The sequence below is a fragment of the Salmo salar genome, chromosome ssa10 (assembly GCF_905237065.1).
Source record: "Salmo salar chromosome ssa10, Ssal_v3.1, whole genome shotgun sequence".
Taxonomy (NCBI): domain Eukaryota; kingdom Metazoa; phylum Chordata; class Actinopteri; order Salmoniformes; family Salmonidae; genus Salmo; species Salmo salar.
The window spans coordinates 39,152,097-39,170,726 of record NC_059451.1 but is presented as its reverse complement, the minus strand read 5'-3'; the positions used below and the strand labels follow the sequence as shown (position 1 = coordinate 39,170,726).

At 43.4% G+C, this 18,630-nt stretch overlaps 1 protein-coding gene across 1 annotated transcript; it reads left to right on the top strand.

Moving 5' to 3' along the window:
* Nucleotides 1-1,527: 1,527 nt before the first annotated feature.
* Nucleotides 1,528-18,541, top strand: mcm3l (MCM3 minichromosome maintenance deficient 3 (S. cerevisiae), like). Its single transcript, XM_014123255.2, has 17 exons — nucleotides 1,528-1,914; nucleotides 2,020-2,132; nucleotides 6,849-7,057; nucleotides 7,242-7,372; nucleotides 7,500-7,738; nucleotides 7,889-7,997; nucleotides 9,759-9,912; nucleotides 10,239-10,370; nucleotides 10,613-10,821; nucleotides 11,978-12,152; nucleotides 12,330-12,456; nucleotides 12,658-12,808; nucleotides 15,329-15,469; nucleotides 15,596-15,699; nucleotides 17,638-17,720; nucleotides 17,899-17,962; nucleotides 18,224-18,541. The coding sequence occupies exons 1-17, from the start codon at nucleotides 1,855-1,857 to the stop codon at nucleotides 18,447-18,449; spliced, it is 2,427 nt and encodes an 808-aa protein (XP_013978730.1). The 5' UTR covers nucleotides 1,528-1,854; the 3' UTR covers nucleotides 18,450-18,541.
* Nucleotides 18,542-18,630: the final 89 nt, after the last annotated feature.

Below are 18,630 nucleotides of genomic sequence, written 5' to 3'. Positions count from 1 at the left end.
ACAGGAATATCCACCAGAGCTGTTGCTAGAGAATTGAATGTTAATTTCTCTACTATAAACTGCCTCCAACGTCGTATTAGAGAATTTGGCAGTACGTCCAGCCAGCCTCACAACCATAGACCACGTGTCACCACAACAGCCCAGGAGTTCCACATCCGGCCTCTTCACCTGTGGGATGGTCTGAGACCAGCCACCCAGACAGATGATGAAACTGAGTAGTATTTCTGTATGTAATAAAGCCCTTTGTGGGGAAAAACTAATTCTGATTGGCTGGGCCTGGTTCCCCAGTGGGTGGGCCTGGTTCCCAAGTGGGTGGGCCTATGCCCCCCTAGGCAAACCCATGGCTGAGCACCTGCCCAGTCATGTGAAATGCATAGATTAGGGCCTAATTTAATAATTTAAATGGACTTATTTCCTTATATGAACAGTAATTCAGTAAAATCGTTGAAATTGTTGCATGTTGTGTTTAAATTATGTTCAGTATATTTTCAGTATAATATTGTTATTGACTACTGCATTGTTGGGTTTAGAGCTTGCAAGAAAAGCATTTCACTGTACTTGTGCATATGATATTAAAACTTGACTATTTGCGGTGTATGATACTTTTGGTAAATAAACTCCAATAATCCATTAATTTAACATAAAATGTGCCAAATCAGTGTGCATTTCAATATAGTGGATCCCTCTCTCATCCTCTGCTTTCCTTCATCTGTACTGATCTGTACTGATCTGTACTGATCGGAAATAACTGGACAGTTGAAAGCAAATCCCTAGTAAAGATCCACCACATTGCTTTCACCTTGTCCTGTTCTTCTATTTACTTTTTTACATTTCACATTTTAGTCATTTAGCAGACGCTCTTATCCAGAGCGACTTACAGTTGTGAATGCATACATTTCATTTCATGCATTTTTGTTGTACTGTGCAAATGAGGGAGACGAGACGAGGGATGAAGGCCCAACTACTGAGATGCACCAAAAATGATCTATTATATTGACAAGCGTGGCGTGGCAACTCTAACGACGGAAATACTTGTCCTCAATAAGGGGGATCGATTAATCTCGCCCGGGCACACGTGTAGGCGTGTTTCGCACCGGCTGAAGGTGTATTGCATTCGATTTGGAACCGGGCAGCCTCCAGGGAACAAACCAGGTGCGGTGCCCCACTCTGTCCGACGGCGAAGTCAGCTCAAAACATGAGTAGGATACTGTGTTTTCAAACGCAAAAGTGATTGCTTTTGATAGAACTCTTTATATGCCTTCCCAATGAATACTATTTTGAATATTAAAACATAAATTTTATGGGAAAGATATGTATGTTTCTGGATGATGCACCATACTGTCTTGTTGCCAACATGACAGAGTGGCTCAGATTTCTGTTCGATTCGATTCGCCCCAGGCCAGATTAATCGAACCCCCTCAATGATTGAAGGCAGGCGAGATCAGGTGGGACCATTCTAGCCAATGAGAGGGCAGATACGCGTCGTTATACTCAACACTGCCAGAATGCCACGTGCATCCATTTATATCAGTATATGTTTAACAGTTTAAACATGACGAAACTTATATTTAATCAAATCAGCCTCACGTAATTCTACTCTCATATACCGCCTTACAAAAAAGGGCTTATCTCACGTAGACAGATTTTGGCAGAATAAATCCTATCGATTCGCCTGTTCCTTACAGCGTGCAATCACCCTGATTAGAAGTGTAAAACAACACCTGTAGATTTCTCAGTCCATCACACCTGCACATTTAATGATCCCAACCTGAATATGGCCACGGCTTCTTGCCAGACTACCGTTTACCTGGAGGAGAAGACGGGCCGTTCTATCAGCCCTGGGAAGGTGTTGAGATGGAAGATCTGGAACTGAGAGAGGCGCAGAGAGAATACTTGGACTTTCTGGATGACGATGTAAGTACAGAGGAGAGTATAACGTGTTAAAGAAAAATCTAATAAATCAATCAAAAGTGCAGCTAATGTGAGGCAATGTAAGATGTGTTGCTTATTTTTTTGTAGCAAGATCAAGGAGTTTATCATGAGAGGGTCAAAAGTATGGTGTCAGAAAACCGGTGCCGCCTCATCGTGAACATCAACGACCTGAGAAGGAGGAACGAGAAGCGGGCCAAAGCGTGAGTATAGAACCTGACAAACACAAACCCAGTTGTTACTCGAGCTTTCCCACGTTGGACATTGAGTGAAGGGGAAATTCCCACTTCTTTTGGAGGGCAGTGTAAGTCCTTAACTTACTTTTTACAAAACCAAATGTTTTGATTAGGGTTTTAACCTCTCGTTTTACATATCGAATCATGGTTATACCTTGCAAAATTGTCAGTGTTATCCGATATCCTTACAACGTCCATGATCTTAACGATATTAAATGTAAACTTCAATTAGGCGGAGAGATCAAACGTAAACTCCAATGGGGGGGACTTCCCAATGATACCTAATAGCACGTACCACTTCAAAATGCCCCCCTATAGGTTCAGAGATCAATCACAATGTGATTAGAAGAAAAAAAACATGGGCAACAACCGGTTGTTCCGTTTTCAGGGGAAATGGAAAGAGCCAGTGCCACAACTTCTGCTTTTGACCACTAAACCCACAGGTACAACATCGAGAATTCCTGGAAGGCTTGCGTAATGGACCAGGGTTTGAGAAGGGAAAAATTCTTCCTTTAGTAGTTAATTTTTGCAAAATCTGAAGGCATAACTTAGATTCAAGCCAATTTCTTAAGTAGTTGAACATGTTATTACTCCAAACTCGTGAAAGTGACAAACGGACATATTTTAATTGTAGGCAAAAACTACTTTTATATCAAAGGAGTGCCTTTGATTTGACGGCCTGCACGTGTAGTTTGGCGCGAGATGATTGTTAGACCCGACAACGTGTTTCAACGCATGAGCTTTGCTAGCCAAGTCACAATGACTACAAGTGAGATCAGGGATTTCTATTGGAAAAGCTGTTTTATCCCACCATACTGTACAGCCTTTGTTAACAAGGCTACATATTCTTACTCCACATTTACTGGATTGGTTGAACAGCGCAAAATAAAAAACATTCTCAAGGGGTAGGGGTTCCAAAAAAGTTGCCCACAACCCAATTTTGATATCTGAAAATGATCCCACCCCAACCATGTGAAAAGAATTGTAACAATATTTCTGATTGTCTTAACTCTCTATTGCATACTTTTAATGTGGGGCTATGACGGTTAGTTGCAAATGAGTGATATAATGTCTTAATTCACCACTACTAATGAGATGGGTGTGCTTGATGCATTGTCGCGTTGGCGCGTCTTAGTCAGGGGACGTGGTTGTTTAATCTCTGCGGTCACATCCAATCTGGATCGGTATTTGGTTTTAATGCAGACATGAGCACTGAATCCAGCTTCACACAGATTTGAGCTGGTGAATGGTACCATGAATTTTATGATGCTTTCAAAAATACGAGGTAAAATCATGATGTCAATTATCTTCAGGTCGGAGCTCCTGAGTTGGAATGCCGAGTTGAATGACAGTTCAAAATGATTTTTCCCAGTCGGACCTTGTTTTCCCGCACTGAAGTCAGAAATCTGATATTTCAGAGTTCCCAGTTTTTTTAAATGCAGCATTAATGATCAAGGGGAGACTGCAGGCCATTTATTCCCTTTTAGTCAGGAACCAAAACTACTCCATAGTGACCCATGAATGTGTTGTCTGCAGCATTCGGTCACATGACAGTTCAATCGGCTATTCAATTTAATTTACCAGTATGTCAACTGAGCCAGGGATCACAGTCAAATGGAATGGAAAGTAGGTCCCAAAATGGTCTTTCCTAGCATTGGAGGTGAACACCCATCACTCATGCTGTTTTCTGTTGTATTTCTCCTGCATGCTTGCATCAGTTTATCAAATACAATGCTGTAAAAAAGTACGCTGAACAAAAATAAACGCAAATGAAATAAAAGATCCCAGAAATGTTCCATATTGCTCAAAAAGCTTGTTTCTCTAAAATTCTCTGTTAGAGTATTTATTTGCCAAGGTAATCCATCCACCTGATAGTTATGGCATATCAAGAAGCTGATTAAACAGCATGATCATTACACAGGTTCACTTTGTGCTGGGGACAATAAAAGGCCACTCTAAAATGTGCAGTTTTGGGACCATGTCATCCAAAAAGTTAGATTTTGGACTCATCTGTCCACAGAACATTCTTCCAAGACTCTTGATGATCATCCAGGTGCTTCCAGGAGCTGTTTGGTGAACTTGAGTCAACTTTTTGGATGACATGGGTCCCGTTATGCCTGGCAAAAACCAAACACTGCATTCAACAGTAGGAACCTCATACCAACAGTGAAGCATGGTAGTGTGATGGTTTGGGGATGCTTTGCTGCCTCAGGACCTGGACGACTTGCCTTAATAGAAGGAACCATGAATTCTGCTCTTTATCAGAGCATTCTACAGGACAATGTCAGGCCATCCGTCTGTTATCTGAAGCGCAGCTGGGTCATGCAGCAAGACAATTATCCTAAACACACAATCAAGTCTACATAAATGGCTAAAAAGCAACACATTTTAAGTTTTGGAATGGCCTAGTCAAAGTCCAGACCTAATCCCAATTGAGATGTTGTGGCAGGACTTGAAACGAGCAGTTCATGCTTGAAAACCCACATGTTGCTGAGTTAGAGCAGTTCTGCATGAGAGTGGGCCAAATTTCCTCCACAGCGACATGACTCAACAACTACTACATTAAGCGTTTCATTGGGGCCATTGCAGCTAAAGGTGGTACAACCAGTTGAGTGTAAGGGGGCAATTACTAATTCCACACAGGGCAATTGGGTGTTGCATTACTTTGTTTATGAAATATGTAATTGTTTTTTGTTCCCTATATCTAATATTAGGTTTTGGTTGGAGATCTGATAACATTCAGTATCAAAAATATGCAAAGGTTAGAAAGGGGGCAAATACTTTTTCACGGCACTGTATGTCTGTTACATAGGCATGGATACATTTTCTTTTCATTACACAATCAACCAAGTCTGGGTTTTTTTACCTCCATTGTGAATGACAACACATCCCCTCTCAATGTGAAAAATCTGTCAAACACTCCTCGATAACCACCAAGTGTGAAATATATATTTATCAAAAAATATAAATGCAACAATTTCAATGATTTGACTGAGTTAGTTCATATAATGAAATCAGTCAATTTAAATAAATATATTAGGCCCTAATCTATGGATATTACATGAATGGGCAGGGGTGCAGCCATGGGTGGGCCTGGGAGGGTATAGGCCCACCCACTTGGGAGTAGGCCCAGCCAGTCAGAATGAGTTTTTCCTCACAAAAGGGCTTTATTACAGACAGAAATACTCCTAAGTTTAATCAGCTGTCTGGGTGGCTGAATGTCAGACTATCCCGCAGGTGAAGAAGCTGGATGTGGAGGTCCTGGGCTGGCATGGTTACAGGTGGTCTGTGGTTCATTCCTGCAGTCAGCATGCCAATTGCACACTCCCTCAATGTGAGACATCTGTGTCATTGTGTTGTGTGACAGAACTGCACATTTTAGTGGCCTTTTATTGTCCCCAGCACATGGAGCGCCTGTGTAATGATCATGCTGTTTAATCAGCTTCTTGATATGCCACACCTGTCAGGTGGATGTATTATCTTGGCAAAGGAAAATTATCACTAACAGGGATGTAAACAAATTTGTGCACAAAATTTAGGGAAATAAGCTTTTGTGCATATATAACATTTCTGGGAACTTATTTCAGCTCATGAAACATGGGACCAACGCTGCATGTTGTGTTCATATTTTTGTTCAGTAAAGAACATTGTCATGTTCTGAAAACATATCACCACATAGTTTTGCCAACAGGCATGCGCAGCGGATGTGGTTTGATGTAGTTATAATGCAGCAGGTAACTTCGATTGTTATCTGAGTTCTGTGCTCAGCTCTTTTGCCGCTAGTTCCCCTCGGTGTATCATACAATGCGTCCATATGGCAGAGGGAGAAACTTAACTAGAGTGTAGCGTTCTGCCTGCCATCCCGCCATAGATGGATCCCTACCTGTGCAAAAGCCTACCATTCGATTCCATGGAATCTGTTTTTCGTCAATGTAGCTGTGCAGCACTCTGAACATCCTATCTCCTGTGCCGTTCCATGCTCAGAAATTGTAAGAGAACAATGTGTCCTTGTGAATAGCATCCTCGGGACATGTATAGCGAGGGGGGGGCTATGCATGGGCATCTCGGCTCTCACAGCTAATGTCCATATGGAGAGCATAAGCCAGGGAATTTTTGATAGCTAGCAATAGCATAAATTCTGACAGGTGTTGATGCATCTGCCTCCCCACACATTGTTTTCTTTCACCTTATCATTAGCGGCCGGTTATATCAATCTCTGCGATAGTGTCATAACGTAGCGGGTCTAGCCATTCACCGTGGGAATGATTCAAGTGCAACGGTCAAGTGTGGCCTTTTCCCATGATCTAAGGACGCTCTCTGGTTGAATTTTATATTTGAATCATTTTCATTCAGATTAAGGTTAACCGCAATATTATGCATTTTATTTCTTATTTTTCAGGATTTTGGAAATTCTCTCGTGACCCCATTATCATATCAGGCGAACCCACATGGGGTCGCGACCCCTAGTTTGGGAACTGCTGAATAACTGAATTTCTTGGGCACTTAATTTTTGTTGAAGAGCGAGGTAGCTGCAGTGTTCCATTCCCTTTATTGATCCTTGAGTGACAAAGGCCAAGTGGTGGATGAAAGGTTGTCAATGGTTTGAAGCCTGTGTTCCTTATTTTGTTAAAAATAAATGAGATTTTATTGTTTATAAAATATACTTTTAAATACTCTTTTCAGCTTGCTGAAAGACTCCTTCAGTGAACTCGTTGCTTTCCAAAGAGCTCTGAAGGACTTGGTTGCGTCCATCGACGCAACCTACGCCAAACAGTTTGAGGAGTTCCATGTAGGGTTCGAGGGTAGCTTTGGAACCAAGCACGTGACCCCTCGAAGCCTTGCGGCACGATATCTCGGAAACCTGGTTTGCGTGGAAGGAATCGTTACCAAGTGTAAGTATATAATGCATTTGAATTGCTCATTATCCAGTTTGATTCAGATTGATCAATTGACCATTCTTTACCACAAAACCTTTCTTGGTTCCTCCTTATTAGAATTACACGACTACTGCAAACCCATTCAACGGATAGGCTACTCATAATTAACAGCCTGCATGCGTTTCTGTCATTGTGGTAGGTTCTCTGGTGAGGCCTAAGATCACCCGTAGTGTCCACTACTGTCCAGCCACTAAGAAGACCTTGGAGAGGAAGTACACTGACCTGACCTCCCTGGACGCTTTCCCTTCCAGCTCCATATACCCTACCAAGGTGTGTAACTCTATGTGCAATTTTGAATGGTGCTCTATCCCTCCCCATGCTCCCCTATCTACAACATTCCTGCTACAGATATCACACAAACACACTCCTTTACCACCTCTCTCTCCCTGGTCTATAGGATGAGGAGAACAACCCCTTAGAGACAGAGTTTGGGCTGTGTGTCTATAAGGACCACCAGACCCTGACCATCCAGGAGATGCCTGAGAAGGCCCCTGCCGGACAGCTCCCCCGCTCTGTGGACATAATCGCTAACGATGACCTGGTCGACATGGTCAAACCGGGCGACCGTGTTCAGATGGTTGGGATCTACCGCTGTCTGCCGGCCAAACAAGGAGGCTTCACCTCTGGCACCTTCAGGTGGGTTGGTGTGGGAACGGGTCATTTGTTCTGCTTCCAAATAGTTTTGATGAACGGTTGGGGTCAATTTCAATTCAGGAAGTAAATAAAAATTCCTGTTGCTTTTCAATTATTGTTATTTTAGTGAACACAACCTTCTGTTTAATGCAGGACGATTCTGCTGGCCAATCACGTGAAGCGGATGAGTAAAGAAATCGTGCCAACCTTTTCTGCTGAAGATATTAATAAAATCAAAAAGTTCTGTAAAGCCCATTCTAAAGTAAGTCCATGATTCTAAAGAGTCTTGGATTTAACTCTGATGGGAACTCTACTACAGTATCTTGTGTTAGAGCATTTTAAATTACGACAAAGGTGTTGTATACAATCAGACGATCGTATCACTTCTTGGCATACAAACTGTTACATCACATTTGGTATACAGTGCATTCGGAAAGTATTCAGATCCCTTGCCTTTTTCCACATTTTGTTACATTAGACTTCTAAAATTGATTAAATGTTTTTCCTCAATCTACACACAATACTCCATATTGACAAAGCAAAAACAGGTTTGTAGACATTTTTGCAAATGTATTACAAATAAACTGATATCACATTTACGTAAGTATTCAGACCCTTTACTCAGTACTTTGTTGAAGCACCTTTGGCAGTGATTACAGCCTTGAGTCTTCTTGTGTGCCAAGCTTGTAGCATCATACCCCTGTATTTGGGCAGTTTCTCCCATTTATTCTCTGCAGATCCTCTCAAGCTCTGTCAGGTTGGATGGGGAGCATCGCTGCACAGCTATTCTCACATCTCTCCAGAGATGTTAGATCGGGTTCCAGTCTGGGCTCTGGCTGGGCCACTCAAGGACATTTATAGACTTGTCCCGAAGCCACTCCTGCATTGTCTTGGCTGTGTGCTTAGGGTTGTTGTCCTGTCGGGAGGTGAACCTTCGTCCCAGTCTGAGGTCCTGGGCACTCTGGAGCAGGTTTTCATCAAGGATCTCTCTGTACTTTGCTCTGTTAATTTTTCCCTCGATCCTGACTAGTCTTCCAGTCCCTGCCGCTGAAAAATACCCCACTGCATGACGCTGCCGCCACCATGCTTCACCGTAGGGATGGTGCCAGGTTTCTTCCAGACGTGACACTTGGCATTCAGGCCAAAGAGTTCAGTCTTGGTTTCATCAGACCAGAGAATCTTGTTTCTCCTGCTCTTAGTCCTTTAGGTGCCTTTTGGCAAATTCCAAGCGGGCTGTCATATGCCTATTACTGAGGAGTAGCTTCCATCTGGCCACTACCATAAAAGCCTGATTGGTGGAGTGCTGCAGAGATGGTTGTCCTTCTGGAAGATTCTTCCATCTCCAAAGAGGAACTCTAGAGCCATTGGGTTTTGGTCACCTCCCTGACCAAGGCCCTTCTCCCACAATTGCTCAGTTGGGCCAGGCAGCCAGCTCTAGGAAGAGTCTTGGCTGTTCCAAACTTCTTCCATTTAATAATGATGGAGGCCACTATGTTCTTGGTGACTTTCAATGCTGCAGACATTTTTTTGGTACCCTTTCCCAGATTTGTACCTCGACACAATCCTGTCTCGGAGCTCTACGGACAATTCCTTCAACCTCATGGCTTAGTTTTTGCTCTGACATGCACTGTCAACTGTGGGACCTTATATAGACTGGTGTGTGCCTTTCCAAATCATGTCCAATCAATTGAATTGACCACAGGTGTACTCCGAGTTGTAGAAACATCTCAAGGATGATTAATGGAAACAAGACGCACCTGAGCTCAATTTAGAGTTTTTTTTTTGATTTACACTTGTGTAAATTAATTAGCAAAAATTACCAACCTGCTGTTGCTTGTCATTATGGGGTATGTCTAGATTGAGGATTTTTATTTAATCCATTTTTGAACAAGGCTGAAACGTAACAAAATGTGGAAAAACTCAAAGGGTCCGAATGCACTGTATACCAGTTGGCTCATTTGATACCAATGCTCTTCAATCATACATACAAATATCAGTTTTCTGTGTCATGATTGTTTTCCAGGATGTGTTTGAGCATCTGAGCTGCTCGCTGGCTCCCAGTATACATGGCCATGAGTACATAAAGAAGGCCATTCTGTGTCTCCTGCTGGGGGGCAACGAGACCAACCTGGAGAATGGGACACGTATCCGTGGAGACATCAACATACTGCTGATAGGTCAGTCGTATAGTCAACCACTACTATTGATGGGTTGGAGTTATTTGCAAGACTTTTGTGGTCTCGCTCTATGGTTGTGTCCTGATTCTTCTCTGCAAGTGTACACCTGCACACTTCACATCATGGGTCTAACCATGGTGGGAACTCCCTCTAGCTGATGCTAACACCAATCCAATGCTTTCAAATCCATGACAGGAAGTGAGCAAGTGCACACTTCCCGATGTGGCACATCGGATGTGGCACATCGGGATGTAGCCTAACATTGAACTCAATGCATGGCCTTTTCTGTTTGGGGTGTCTAACCTGGTTGGTCTCTCCCTGGTCAGGTGATCCGTCGACGGCTAAGTCCCAGCTGCTGCGCTACGTCCTGCACACTGCTCCGCGGGCCATACCAACTACAGGACGTGGATCAACTGGCGTGGGGTTGACTGCCGCTGTCACCACAGACCAGGAGACTGGTATGGGAAAACTATTTAGGATTTCATTTTTCATGATTGTGCTCTTATTTGTCTGCATGCTGTTCCCGCTCCATCCACCTTCATACAAATGGCGTTCCCGCAGAGAGAAATATAATTCTTGAAGCCGATACTCCTTCCTCTTCAACCTAATAACCATAATTATTATCCCACTCATGCTATGCACACACTTCTGTTCATACCCCTTTCTCGCTATGTCTCCATCCCTCTCACTTCCTCTCCAGGTGAGCGGCGACTGGAGGCCGGGGCTATGGTGCTGGCAGACAGAGGAGTGGTGTGCATCGACGAGTTTGACAAGATGTCTGACATGGACCGCACAGCCATCCATGAGGTGATGGAACAGGGCCGTGTCACCATCGCTAAGGCTGGCATAATGGCCAGGCTCAACGCCCGCTGCAGTGTGCTAGCCGCTGCTAACCCAGTCTACGGCAGGGTGAGACGAGCTAATGCTAACCCAATCTGTCTATATAATCTAAGACCTTGTACAGTGCTGTGAAAAAGTATTTGCCCCCTTTCTAATAAAAGGATCCTGAGAGAACAAAAAACAATTACATATTTCATTAACAAAGTTCTGCAACACCCATTGGCCCCTTACACTCAAACTGGTTGTGCCACCTTTAGCTGCAATGACTGCAATCAAACGCTTCCTCACGTCGCTGTGGAGGAATTTTGGCCCACTCTTTCATGCAGAACTGCTGTAACTTGGCAACATTTGTGGGTTTTCAAGCATGAACTGCTCATTTCAGGTCCTGCCACAACATCTCAATTGGGATTAGGTCTGAACTTTGACTAGGCCATTCCAAAACTTCAAATTTGTTGCTTTTTAGCCATTTTCATGTAGACTTGATTGTGTGTTTAGAATAATTGTCTTGCTGCGCTTCAGATCACAGATGGATGGCCTGACATTGTCCTGTAGAATGCTCTGATACAGAGCAGAATTCATGGTTCCTTCTATTAAGGCAAGTCGTCCGGGTCCTGAGGCAGCAAAGCATCCCCACACACGTTGCTGATTTAAAGCAGTTCTGCATGGAAGAGTGGGCCAAAATTCCTCCACAGTGACGTGAGACTGATCAACAACTACAGGAAGCATTTGGTTGCAGTCATTGCAGCTAATGGTGGCAAAACCAGTTTGAGTTTAAGGGGGCAATTACTACTTCACACAAGGGAATTAGGTTTTGCGTAATTAAATTAAATATTTATTTTTTACTCCGGTTCCCTTTTTCTAATATTAGGTTTTGGTTGAAGATCTGATTTTAACATTCACTATCAAAAATAGAGAGAATCATAAAGGGGGGCAAATACTTTTTCATGGCACTGTATAACAGGATGTCACAGCTACTTGCCAATAATCCTCCATCTCAATAACTGGAATACCGAGACTTTCCCCCCAGCTTTCTTAATGCACCGTCATCGGGCTCAACCTGGACAAGGCTTTGCATAGATTTGCCAATCTTGATCACATAAGTAGTTTTTTGGGATGCAAGTTAATTTGTAGGTTAGTAATTCTTTGTGTGGGTCAATCCATTTTGTACACACTGTTCATGTCTCTGTGACAACCTATGTACGTTTTCTCTTACCTTTCCTTACAGTATGACCAGTATAAGACACCCATGGAGAACATCGGTCTGCAGGACTCTCTGTTGTCTCGGTTCGACCTTCTCTTCATTGTTCTGGACCAGATGGATGCAGACAGTGACAGGAAGGTCTCGGAGCATGTTCTACGCATGCACCGCTACAGAGCACCAGGGGAGCAGGAGGGAACAGGTGGGGTACACTACTAACTAAATACACACATGCTAACACACAGCTTCTCATTCAAAAGAACAAAGATAATTTTTATCATCAAACCAGTGGACATGATGGCTGATTTAGTACCGTGTGTGTAGATTTTTTTTGTTGTTGCTCAGTATCTGATCTGTTTGATGCCCCTGTACCCTGCAGCCATGCCCATGGGCAGCACTGTGGATGTGTTCGCCACGGAAGACCCCAACATCACAGAATCCGCTGAACAGGAACTCCAGCTCTACGAGAAGAAGGACAATGTCCTGCACGGACACCGGAATAAAAAGTATCCAGCAAAACCTCCATTATATTCATTATTAAAAAAACACGTCATTTTAAAGTTGCTGTATTAATCACTCGTAGTACATTACACATTATGTTCTTATAGAACCCCCCCCTGCCTTTCTTATAGAACCCCTGCCCCTTTCTGACAGAATCCATGGCTTTGTGTGTTAACCCATTTATGATGGTGTCTATCATCCTCCAGGGAGAAAGTAGTTACCATGGAGTTTATCAGGAAGTACATCCACGTGGCTAAGCTGGTGAAGCCTGTTCTAACCCAGGAGGCCTCAGACCACATAGCAGAGGAGTACTCCAAGCTCCGCAGCCATGACCAAGTGAACTCCGAATCAGCCAGGGTCTGTAGTACTTACATACACTATTACCAAAAGTATGTGGGGGACACCTGCTCGTTAAACATCTCATTCCAAAATCATGGGCATTATATCGAGTCGTCGGTGCCCCCCCTTGCTGAGATAACAGCCTCCTCTCTTCTGGGAAGGCTTTCCACTAGATATTGTAACATTGCTGTTGGGACTTGCTTCCATTCATCCACAAGCATTAGTGAGGTCGGGCACTGATGTTGGGCGATTAGGCCTGGCTCGCAGGCAGCGTTCAAATTCATCCAAAGGTGTTAAATGGGGTTGAGGTCAGGGCTCTGTGCGGGCCAGTCAAGTTCTTTCACACAGATCTTGACAAACCATTTCTATATGAACTTCGCTTTGTGCAAGGGGGAATTGTCAGCTGAAACAGGAAAGGACCTTCCACAAAGTTGGAAGCACAGAATTGTCTAAAATATCATTGTAAGCTGTAGCATTAAGAGTTCCAGTGACGGGAAATAAGGGGCCTAGCCCGAACCATGAAAAACAACCCCAGACCATTATTCCTTCCCCACCGAACTTTACAGTTGGCACTATGCATTTGGGCAGGTAGCGTTCTCCTGGCATCCGCCAAACCCGGATTTGTCTGTCGGACTGCCAGATGGGGAAGCGTAATTCATTACTCTAGAGCAGTGGTCACCAACTGGACTTGTCAATCTCCAAGGCATTTCTAGTTGATCTCCAAACATTTCTGTAAAAAACCCAACGATAAAGCCTTCGGTTCCTATTTTTTTTATTCGTCTCGGGCAAACTTTTCGGTGGACTTGGAGAGGAAATCAAGTGGCCAATCAGATTGCTCAGATGACCGAGTCTGCAGTAACGAAGCAGGCATAAAAGAAAGCTACGGCAAAATTGATACCGTGACATTTTAAAACGTTTAAAACCATGACCAGAGAGAGACTGTTAACGAATACAGCAGAGCTGCTGTTTTTGAGTGAGTTCATGTTTAAGTTCTTACTCAGCACTGTCAACACTTTGTATTCAACACTTTTATAAGCCATAAAATGCGTGTTCTTCCTATTTCCACTCAGCGCTACAACAAACAGTGGAGCAGTAATGAATGAGTAGGAAAGTGTATCTATAAGCTTGCGTTGTTATTAGCGGCTTGGGTCTTTTTTAATATCAAGGAATATTTCACTTTCTCTGTTCATAGGAGTTACAACATGAATTTGTGCATGAGGCAGAAGTAATGCGGTGCGACTCGTTTGGCCATCAGCTGGAAGACGGTGTCCCTTGGGTCAGTGTCAGTGGAGGAAAGGTGGAGAGCAGAGGGATGTTGAGAGACGGCCCCTCAGTCTGCTGCTCTCTTCCCTCCGCTGAGACTGACCATCAGATGCAGGCACCATCAGCCCAGTAAAATAAAAATATAATTATTTAAATGTATCCTTACTCAGCTGTGCCTCACAAGTAATACAACAATGGATCTATTACCAGTGTGAGATCATATAGCCTACCTCAAATTTTGAAATATAATTTAAAAAAATTTCCCAAACAACAATGCATTGGCAGGTAAATTCAAGCAAAGCCAGTATGTGATGATAATGTATTGGGCCTATAGCTTAGTGCACAAACCTCATTGCTACAGTACTGTTTTTGTAATAGGTTATTGTTGCATAGGCTTACATTTTTTAAGTCATGGTAATAAAAAATCAGAGCGGTAGATCTCGGCATGCATTTTGACTCAGTGATCTTGACTCAGAAGATTGACCACTGCTCTAGAGAAAGTGTTTCCACTGCACCAGTCCAATGGCAGCGAACTTTACACCACTCCAGCCGATGCTTGGCATTGCACATGGTGATCTTAGGCTTGTGTGCGGCTGCTCGGCCATGGAAACTCATTTAATGAAGCTTCCGACCAACAGTTCTTGTGCTGACGTTGCTTCCAGAGGGAGTTTGAAACTAGTGAGTGTTGCAACCGAGGACGGACAATGTTTACGTGCTTCAGCACTTGGCGGTCCCGTTCTGTGAGCTTGTGTAGCCTACCACTTCACGGCTGATCTGCTGTTGCTCATAGACGTTTCCACTTCAAAATAACTGCACTTACAGTTGACCGGGGCATCTCTAGAAGGGCAGAAATTTGACGAACTGACTTGTTGGAAAGGTGGCATCTTATGATGGTGCCACTTTGAAAATCACTGAGCTCTTCAGTAAGGCCAATGTTTGTCTATGGAGATTGCATGGCTGTGCTTTTTATTTTTTTAATACCTGTCCGCAACTGGTGTGGCTGAAATAGCTGAATCCACTCATTTGATGGGTGTCCACATACTTGTGTGTATCTTATCCGGCACTTTACGAGTCTAAGTCGTTTTAGGAATTATGGAATACTTTTGTTATCATTGCATTGGGAATCCTTTCCTGATTGTTATGCCCAGTTTACAATTCTGTATGTAAACTAATTGATTGCCTGTATCATTAATCATGGCAACATGCACTATTGGTTTGGCAGTGTCTGCTTCAAACATACATTGTACTTTGTTTGATGGGTTGTCTGCCATGTAGACGATGCCGGTGACAGCCCGAGCACTAGAGACAATGATACGATTGTCCACTGCCCACGCCAAAGCCCGCATGAGCAAGACCACAGACTTAGTTGACGCAGAGGCTGCCCTGGAGCTCATGCAGTTTGCCTACTTTAAAAAGGTAAAGTTGGGATCGAACAGTTTGACACTGGATACATTCCTTCATTTTAATTTGGAGACAAAAGGATTAACTTTATGGATAGGTTTTAATTCATGTTGCTATGTATACTGTCCTGTCTACATGTAGATTCTGGAGAAGAGGAGGAAGGTTGTAGAGGACGACATGGGTGTGACTCAGAGCCAATCACAGAGCCAGAGCCAGGAGGTGGCCAGTCAGAGGACAAGCACCAGGTCTGAGCCCATATTCAAAAAGCAGCTCTGACTAAGAATGCTGGTTATAGGATCAGTTCAGCATTTTGGATCATAATGAAAAATATTATACAATAGATTTTATCGCTCTTTTCACTATGAGAATCTGAGGCTTCAATTAAAAACAAACTAAATCATATCTAGGGTTCTGGCAGTTCTTGGACCATTTTCTTCTAGAGCGTCAGATGATGGGGTTGACCGTTCTAGTACAGTGGCTTGTGAAAGATTCACCCCTCTTGGCATTTTTCCTATTTTGTTGCCTTACAACCTGGAATTAAAATGTTTTTTTTGGGGGGGGGTTTATCATTTGATTTACACAACTTGCCTACCACTTTGAAGATGCAAAATATTTTTTATTGTGATACAAACAAGACAAAAAAGGCATTATTCACCCCCCAAGTCAATACTTTGTACAGCCACCTTTTTGCAGCAATTACAGCTGCAAGTGTCTTGAGGTATATCTCTAAGCTTGGCACATCTAGCCACTGGGATTTTTGCCCATTCTTCAAGGCAAAACTGCTCCAGCTCCTTCAAGTTGGGTGGGTTCTGCTGGTGTACAGCAATCTTTAAGTCATACCACAGATTCTCAATTGGATTGAGGGCCTAGTCAAAGCCCAGACATTCCAGGACATTTAAATGTTTCCCCTTAAACCACTCGAGTGTTGCTTTAGCAATATGCTTAGCGTCATTGTCCTGCTGGAAGGTGAACCTCTGTCCCAGTCTCAAATCTCTGGAAGACTGAAACAGGTTTCCAAGAATTTCCCTGTATTTAGCACCATCCATCATTCCTTCAATTCTGACCAGTTTCCCCCCTGCTGAGGAAAAACATCCCCACAGCATGATGCTGCCACCACCATGCTTCATTGTGGGGATGGGTTTTCTTGGTGAGGTTTTTGGTTTGTGCCAGACAGTGTTTTCCTTGATGGCCAAAAAGTCAAATTTTAGTCTCATCTGACCAGAGTACCTTCTTCCATATGTTTGGAGAGTCTCCCACATGCCTTTTGGCGAACACCAAATGTGTTTGCTTATTTTTTTCTTTAAGCAATGGCTTTTTTTCTGGCCACTCTTCCTTAAAGCCCAGCTCTGTGGAGTGTACGGCTTAAAGTGGTCCTATGGACAGATACTCCAATCTTCGCTTTGCAGCTCCTTCAGGGTTATCTTTGGTCTCTTTGTTGCCTCTGATTAATGTCCTCCTTGCTTGGTCTGTGAGTATTGGTGGGCGGCCCTCTCTTGGCAGGTTTGTTGTGGTGCCATATTCTTTCCATTTTTTAATAATGGATTTAATGGTGCTCCGTGGGATGTTTAAAAAAATAATAACCCAACCCTGATCTCTACTTCAAGTTTGTCCCTGACCTGTTTGGAGAGCTCCTTGGTCTTCATGGTGATGCTTGCTTAGTGGTGTTGCAGACTCAGGGGCCTTTCAGAACAGGTGTGTGTGTATATATATATACTGAGATCATGTGACACTTCGATTTCACACAGGTAGACTTTAACTAATTGTGTGACTTCTGAAGGTAATTGGTTGCACCAGATCTTATTTAGGGGTTTCATAGCAAAGGGGTGAATACATATGCAAGCACCACTTTTCTGTTTTCTTTTTCATTTAAACAAGTTATTTTATTTTTTCACTTCACCAATTTGGACTATTTTGTGTCCATTACATGAAATCCAAATAAAAATACATTTAAATCACAGGTTGTAAGGCAACAAAATAGGAAAAATGCCAAGAGGGAGGAATACTTTTGCAAGGCACTGTATAGGCACAAGGGAACCTGATCCCAGATGAGTGCTCTTACTGACATATTTTTGACTACAGGCCCTAATCTCAAGGATGCAGTAACTGGAGAGATTGGTTGCATCAAAGACTAGGTCTGAATAATCTTAAACGGCTGCCTTTCTTTGTCTCCTTTCCTTGACCAGGAAGCGTACCTGTGTGGGTAAGGAAAACATGGATGTGACAGATGCTGGGGCAGAGTCTGACCCTTATGAGTTTGAGGAACACGGTAAGGCACACACACCCTGCATGTACAAGGTCTGTCTGTACCCCCACCTGGTCTGGTCACCAATTAAGCTCAGTTCTTAGGGTTATAATCATTTCTCCATCTGCACCATTGTAAATACTTTACTATTTTGATGACTAAGAATCATCATACATTTCTCATCCCTCTTTCTCCCTCCTAGCCCAGTCTATTATGAAACCCAAGCCTGCTACCTCTCCGAGCATGAAGAAGCCAAGACAGGACAGGTAAATCTCCCCCTCTACTCCCTTTCAGTAGCCTTAACTCTACTGGACCTTACTGGTCACAGAGTACTGCACCACTTAGCTACTCTGTCAGAACTGGAAATTTTAGAGGTAGGCTACACCTTGCCAGGGATTGGAACTGCTCAAACACTAAACAAACTCAACCTCTAAGCCTGTTGCAGGAAGAATTTGTAAAAATTACTGGACCATTTATCCGCTCTTCAGAGACAGTCAAGGTGGGATGACGTTCGTTTGTGTTCTCAGACCCCTCCTGCCCAGGCTGAAGCTGTTTAAGGCTGCTCTGATGAAGGCCTTTCAGACTACACGTTCCCAGTCTGTAGCGGTGACGGAGCTCCTGACCCTAGTCAATAAGACCACACACGGTCAGGACGACCATGAGTTTGACGAGCAGGAGGTCGAGAAGCTGCTGGGGCGCATGCAGGACGACAACCAGGTCATGATGTCAGAGGGCGTGGTCTTCCTAATTTAGAGCTGGGGCAGCCAATCACGAGCCAGTCCCAACCTGTCTAGTCTACTCATGGTCATCATGAACTGTCTCTAATAAATGGGTTGAGCATGAAATGTGGTCTGGAGTTTGTTGAAATGTAAATGTGGAGTTATTGAAAGGCCCTCTAAGTGTGGCGTTTATCCCGGAACCAGTGAATGGTAGT